The sequence below is a fragment of the Leiobunum rupestre genome, chromosome 1, assembly GCF_980474605.1.
Source record: "Leiobunum rupestre chromosome 1, qqLeiRupe1.1.hap1, whole genome shotgun sequence".
Lineage (NCBI taxonomy): Eukaryota > Metazoa > Arthropoda > Arachnida > Opiliones > Sclerosomatidae > Leiobunum > Leiobunum rupestre.
The window spans coordinates 84,075,827-84,083,258 of NC_143384.1; the positions used below are offsets into that span (position 1 = coordinate 84,075,827).

Sequence of the window (7,432 nt, forward strand, 5' to 3'; positions counted from 1 at the left end):
TATGAACCATTAAACGCTGGAAGTTTTGGCTGTATTAAATTTTCATTTCTTGAACTTTTAAATTCTGGGGGAAACACTGACATATTATGGATGACTTCCATATTTGAAGTAACATTCGCCAACTGATACGTGATGGGTGACCCTCTTGAAGCATTGCCTAGTTTGGTAGGTTCCCAAGTTTCTAACTTATCCGGAATGCATTGCATAAATGGAAGTTCGGGTTTAAGTTTTGTTACAATATCTTGCAATTCATCTTTGCTTCTGGTACTCTTCCTTGACTCGTAAAGTTTACAGGTCATTTCTTTGGAGCTTCCATTTTCTCTTGGGGCTTGAAAGCTTATGTCTATGACCTTAAATGGTGTTATTTTTTCACCGCGCCTCCTATTCCATTTCTGTGGCATACAAGAAATTGGTGAATTTTCATTGTTTATGGCTCTAGTTTCACTTTGCTTTAAATGTAGAAGCAACCTTAACCTGGCCATTAAACGATTGCAGGTACCTTGTACACCATAGGCACATTCGCAATAAGAATCAATCAATACTCCTTCTATTAGATGCATAGCGGCCAGTACTGTATAGGCGTGTTCCCTGTTTCTTTGGCTTCTCTGACACTTTACTTTTAAGTAGATTACTTGATTTTTTCTGAAATGTAAATGCATGTATTTAAATCCGTCTAACTCTAAAGACTGGATTATAAATTGACAAGGCTTACCAATCTGTAACAGACAACAGTGTCTTTTTGTCAATATACTCTTCCACAAAAAGTTTATAACTTTTTTTGTAGTGAGCGTCAGTGTCATTTTTACTTCGATAATATTCTACAATGTCATTTTCCGTAAAATTTGGTACATTAAAGCAAGTGTCGGCTCTATCATTGCCTACGTTATTTTTGATTGGGTCTATGTATCGAAGATGGCTATGGTTGCTCAGATCACCGGGAAGGTGCTTCCACCTAGTATCGACTTTCAAAAACGTTTGATCGTTTATTTTCAAGTCGACAATTACGTGTTTGCCGAAAAGCCAATCCAAACGAAGTCGACTGAGCACGTAATTACAAATAGTCTTTTCTGATACATGATTACGAATACCCAATGACCTAAAAACATGCTTTTGGGCCACGCCATATAGGTAAATTATGCTGGGTAATGTGCCTAATCAACTTGTTTAAATTTGCACGATGGCGACAACTGTCGAGCGAGAACGCAACTACACTAGAGCCGACACTTGCTTTAACAATGGTTGGACTGTAACCTGTAATTGGGAAAATAATTCCACCGATTCCCACGGGTGCCATTTTTAAAATAATTCCGTCCGAGACTCTGAGATCTAATTGGCTCTTTAAAGTTTTGATTCATGATTATGCATGTATATCGTTACTTTTTATAATATTTTACTTTTAATTTTTAAAAACTGTATATGCTTATATCATTTACAATTTAATAAAGAGGGGTAGGAAGGGGGAATCATAAGTTCCATAAATAATTTATCTTAATTTAAAGAAATTATACAAACAAAAGAATAATAACTTACCACACAGGCAGATTCTAGAGTATACCGATACCCTATCAATTTTATTTATTTTTGTTCTATCAAACTTAAGTGTCTTCAAGAGTCTAGAAGCGCCCATTATTTCTAAGCCTTATCATTAGCTTTGTAACAAAATCTATGATAATTTACTTTTCAACGTTTTGAGTTTGAACTCCATTACTGGAACTCTTAAATCACGACCCCTAATTTTACCTAACTACTAGAATATTCCAACAACGCTAACCATAACGCAACGCTACATTTATATGTACTAATAAAGGAACTTTTTATCCTTAATAGTTTAACTTTGAAGTATAGCCTAGTAATCTATAATAGATTAAAATATATATAAAATAAGAGCTTAACTAACCTAATAAGAAAAATTCTTGTTAAACAGACTGATAACAACACAATATTCCATAAAAATAATAAGAGCTCCATCCAGCGCCCATAAATGAATTAACTGGACAAAACCAAAAAGGAGATCAAACCATATGGGTAAAACCCTATTACACTAACCAGATTGGAAAACGATAAATAAGATATAGCTAAAAACAAACCAATTACAGGACTTCTATAAATGATAGTTTGAAGTTTAAGGGAGTGGCATATTGTTAAAACATCAAGTGAATTGGGAGACAGGCTTAGAAACATCTCGGCATGGACAGTTTCCCTAAGAATAAATATATCAAAATATTTTTAATAATTCTATTATTCAAGTCAATAACTCTACATACTTACATACAGGTGATGATTTTGATTGTACTCTCCGCTAAATTAATCTGTGATTTTTTGACGGCACACTGGTTTTACAAACGGTGGCTGTGTAATCCCCTGTTATCAGCCAATGACGCCTTTCGCTACTTTTGGAAAACGCTGTGGAGCACCATCAACATTTTTTTCTTAGAACGTAATGTATATTTTAACTTCCATACGAGAAAAGTTGACTTTCAATATTGCAATAGCTGATAATTAGATTTATAGCCTTAAATTATATGGCACTCTTATATCAAATTGCATATATTTCCATGTGAATTGTTTTATTAATAACCTTTAATTGGACGTGAAATGACTGATATATTATAGAATTGTAATTTCAACTTTGTACATTTTAAAATATTATTATAAATTTTCGTTTAGCTTAGGGTTAATATTTTCGTAAATAATACTTTCACAACAAAAGCATAAAATACGTTCAGAGAAAAAACATAACATAAAATTGCTTAATTCAAAAGAAAATTAAATATAATAGCTTATTTTTAATAATTTCGAGAGCAATAGTTTTACATAATGAATAGAAACGATAATTAGTAACTAAGCTAACGTCCTGTAATCAGATATTTGAAATAAAATTTTGGCAACAACTTCCCATGAAAATATTAAAATAAACGTTTTAAAATTTCTACACTCAGCGTTTCCAAATTTGCCAACCTCATTAGCACCGAGAATAATAGTTGGAGTTTGGCTACTGAGTGTCACAATTATCTCGTCTTTCTTCAACTGTTACCTGAGCACCGAGTACACCTTGGAAACGTACCTTTACATCGAGACTCTGGAAGATCTGAAACTGCACCAAGAAGTAAAACCTCTTCTCCTAAAACACGCAATGGCTTACTGGTACCTCGAAGAAAAGGTTTGTGGATTCTATTGATAGTTAAATTATCGTAATTTCGTGTTTCATTCATTTATCTGAGCCTGATAAAGTTTGGATATTTCAACAAGCTAGTTATTTAAATTGAATTGATGGCCGAAGAAGTGAAGGTGTTTATTTTTACGAAGTGGTATAATGGGAAGGTGAAGGGGTTTAAAAGTTTAAATGTACAAAATTATATTCAAAACGTTAATATATAAATTTGGATTTTAATCCAAAAATGTTTTATAGATAATATACAGTGCCCAAAAATCCAGTGAATTATGATTTCATTTCAAGCGTCTTGTTTCCCGATAAATCCAAATTTGGACATTGGAGCGAGTCATCTTCTTTCAAGATTAATGTTAACTTTTATTAATTTTTAATAATATATTTTGTCATTGTTGTTTTAGGCTAAAAATGATGATACTATACTTGATTGGATACATTCAACAAATCAAAACAATTTTATTACGATAGACGAGGTCCTTCAAATCGAAAATGTGGGCGATATTTTCTCAGGAAAAAGAGCTCTTATTATGAACAAGATGTATTTCACTTGGCTACTTGGTTACGCACTTGCAAACGGACGGGAAACTAGAGATATTCTGATGAAAATGAATGGAAGACTCTACTTCTCCAAAACAGCGTTAAAAATGGACTATTTGATATTTCCAATACACAAAGATTTCGTGGCTCACGACCCGAATCTGAAGGAGTTCTCAATAACCGGGTAATAAAAATATTACAAAACACACCCTTTCATCGTTGATATATTCATTTTTAGAAGTGAGATTTGTGTGGTACAAATACATTGATTGCGCCTCCATTTGGCGGAGTAGTTAGCACTTTCACCTCGCAGCAAGAGGAGCCAGGTTCGATCCCAGCTTGTGGCACTGGGTGTAAACTCGAAACAGCTCTTTAATTCTGCGTTGAGTTTGCCAGTTCTCTCCCCACGGGTTTTAGGGGTTTTCCCTCGAGCTCTTCGGTTTCCACTTCCATAAAAACTTGTCGTGGTTAACGGTAATAGTAAATGTAGGGAGCGATTTTTGCCTCATGTAAAGTTAATGTAACGTTTATCTTCTGATTTGAAATCTCGGGTGATAACAAGATGATACATTTGGTTAAATAAAACGGATGGATTTTTACTTTATCTCTGCATCAAATAAATGCAGGACACCTACCTGTGATCTTAATATTGTTAGAAAGATGGGTTCAACTGATTGCGATGCAGTAAAACAAAATGTTATTTTGTCTTTTGATACCAAGATTAAAAGCACTAACAAATTATATTTTTAAGGCCTATTATTTACAATTCAAGGTTTAAGACAACGGATAGCGAATATAATTCATTATACTTAAATAATATAATGTTTGAAAAAACGAACCATATTAGTGTGCTTTTGTGAGAGATATTGAGATAATAAAATTAGGTGATTATTCGTCAATAGTTTAATTGTTTAAACTATCCCTCGATGAAGGTAAAATTGAATTGTGTTCTAGGGTATTGCCATTCTTCGAATGCAAACCTTTCAAGTATCTGGACAACATGGACAACTACAACATCGACTTTGTATCTTGGACGAAACCCGAAAAAGAATTCGAAACCAAGATCTTATCGGACCTAATGGCTCCATTCGTTGTCTTAGTTTTGGGCTGCACTTTTGCCTCGCTCCTTTTGATACTAGAGGTAAATATATTTAACACATGTTCAGTGACTTACACAAGATTTCGAAATAATACCCGAAGTAAAACCCGAGGCCTCTGGTGAACGGGATTTGGGATTTGTAGGATTTGTTAATGTGGATTTGTCATATAAACTCTAAGGGAGGGAAATTCTTGGATTTGGGATTTGAGGATATTTAACAGAATTTTGTACTTGTTTTAGCCAAAAGCTCTCGCTAAAGCCATATTTGGGAATTTAATAAGTTGATTGAAATCCAGTTAGTTCAAGTAGTTTATCGAAAAGAAATATCTGCGTTTACATTTACTTAGAAGATTTACTTTATTTAATAATATATTTATTTATACGTAGAAACGTTTGACCTATGGAACGGGGCTTATTTGATTTTTTCGAGGGAAGGATCTTTGTGCTAATTACGAATTAGTTTGGGAGCCACGCAAGAAAAGCTTACCACCAAAATAACTCTCTGTAATAAGAAATAAATACATTTTTACTTTATGCAAATAGTATAAAAACTAAATTAACCAAACCATTAATTTTAAATGGTTTATAAACAACAATATTTAAAAGCCAAGATACTTCATGGTTAAAATTTTTATTTATTTATATTGGCGAGCTTTCGGACCAAAATAAACATCAGTTACTGGAGTTGCCAGACGTACGATAATTTCGACAAATTAGTAGCATATTTTCGATAATTCGATCAGAGCGTATAATAATGTAGGATAATATGTTAATTTAGCCGAAAACGAGTTAAAATTGAAACGAAGTAGCGGGTTCAAATGAATTAAAGGTAATTTTGCGCCTGAAAAGCAGTCAGCGCATCAACTGTTTTCTCTCACATTTCTTCTTAAAAAAATAATTATATTAAAAGAAAAAACCAAGTATATTTTGCTGCGTTGGAAGTCCAACATACAGGGGGGATTTTCTCGGAGAAGAGACTTGTTTCAAAAACTATATTCGCTAAAATATTGAAATTTTTATGGCTAGTTAACTATACCAAGGGACTTACAATCGTTAGTTTAGTGAAATTTCACAAAATCAAAAAAATTACCACAGGTACTAAATCAAAGGACCCCGCACAGCGCCTATGGAAAATCTCCTTCGGCCAATTTTGCTACAATTTGGGTATGTTGTACTTGCCGGGCACAACTTCCAAAAATCAAAATCTTGGCCACTAGGGCCCGGCAAAGGTCGGCGATATTCAGCTGTAACATGTTTAAAATCCTATTTCTTCTTCGACGTAATCCCACTACACCCATCTTTTGATTTTTTTTAATCCGTCTGATAAACATCAGCACTAACATCGTATTCCCATTACACCCAACTGTTGTACGATTTCGTCGCTCTGATAAAGATCAGGGCTCACATCGTATTCCCTCCAAGGAGTATTAGTGAAAGGAGGCATACGGGAATTCACATCCTTTCATTAATCGTCCTTGTTCCCTCTATACGCAACTTGGGAAGTTTTGGTTAAAATATTTATTCATAAAAAAATACCATTGTTTACGTCAGCCTTAACCTCGCCTGGAGAACGCTCTGCAATACATAGTGATTTTCGCGAAAGCACTAGCTGCCATACATAAAGAGTAAGTTGCAAATTATTCGTTACCGCCTTAGTATTACTTTTAAACGAAGAAATTACTATTAAAATACCCGAATATAAAGTTTCGTTGATTCACGTTTCGTAGATAATTAGAAATAATTAAATGAACCGGAAATGTTTTTGAATTTTGCCGTGGTCATTGACGTCATTGACAACGAGTTATCCCATTGGTCGCTTTACCCAACATAGAGTTTAGGCTTGCATACAAATTCTTGATGCCACTATACGATGCTACTAATTCCGTGGACGAAAACAAAAAAAAACCCCCATTGAACCATATGGGATTCTACTAACAGAATTTTTATACGGTGCTCGTGCGCGGCGCACGAGCACCGTAGAGTCTAGCAATAGGTGTTTCTACAAAATGCGTTAGGTCACGTGTAAATGTATTTTCTACGTCACAAGTTATTGAAGTTAGAGAGCGCACGCTCGAGTCGATAAAGATTTTGGTATTTGAAGTCGACGTGCGAAACGCGCATGCCAATAAAGCACTAAAAGGCTTAAGCTCGTGACGCGGGAAAAAACATTTTAAACATTTAATTTTTTTGTTGATTTATTTTATAGAAACACCTATTTGATTCATCGTGCAGTTAAAGTTAGAGAGCACGCGCATATTTTTGTTTTTGTTGAGCTCGCGCGGAAACGCACGAGATCCTCTACACGGAAATATTAGGAAGCGCGCGCTCCAAAAAATAACACTTTTTATACATGGATCCGTATATATTATTTATAGAAAAAGCTAAATAATAATCGCTACCTGAGAGCAAAAACAAGTAAGTCGAGATACGTGACTATTGAAAGAAAGTCAAAATAAGAATCCTTGAGTGAGAGTGATTTCAAAATAAGGTGACTTAGTACAAAATTTTCAATATAATATATTTTCACTTGATTTTGATCAATTTTCATTATTAGATTCTCATTGTTATTATTCTAGATTTCGAACTTAAAACTGGTTTTTCTCAAATAGGGGTTTTCAGACTTGCTT

General features: G+C 34.1%; 1 protein-coding gene across 1 annotated transcript; it reads left to right on the top strand.

The window, feature by feature from the left end:
• Positions 1-912: 912 nt before the first annotated feature.
• Positions 913-5,270, top strand: LOC149968611 (uncharacterized). The gene is made up of 6 exons (XM_090167959.1): positions 913-942; positions 2,275-2,437; positions 2,940-3,160; positions 3,571-3,890; positions 4,661-4,847; positions 5,193-5,270. Exons 1-6 carry the CDS (start codon positions 913-915, stop codon positions 5,223-5,225), a joined length of 954 nt encoding a protein of 317 aa, XP_090024085.1. The 3' UTR covers positions 5,226-5,270.
• Positions 5,271-7,432: the final 2,162 nt, after the last annotated feature.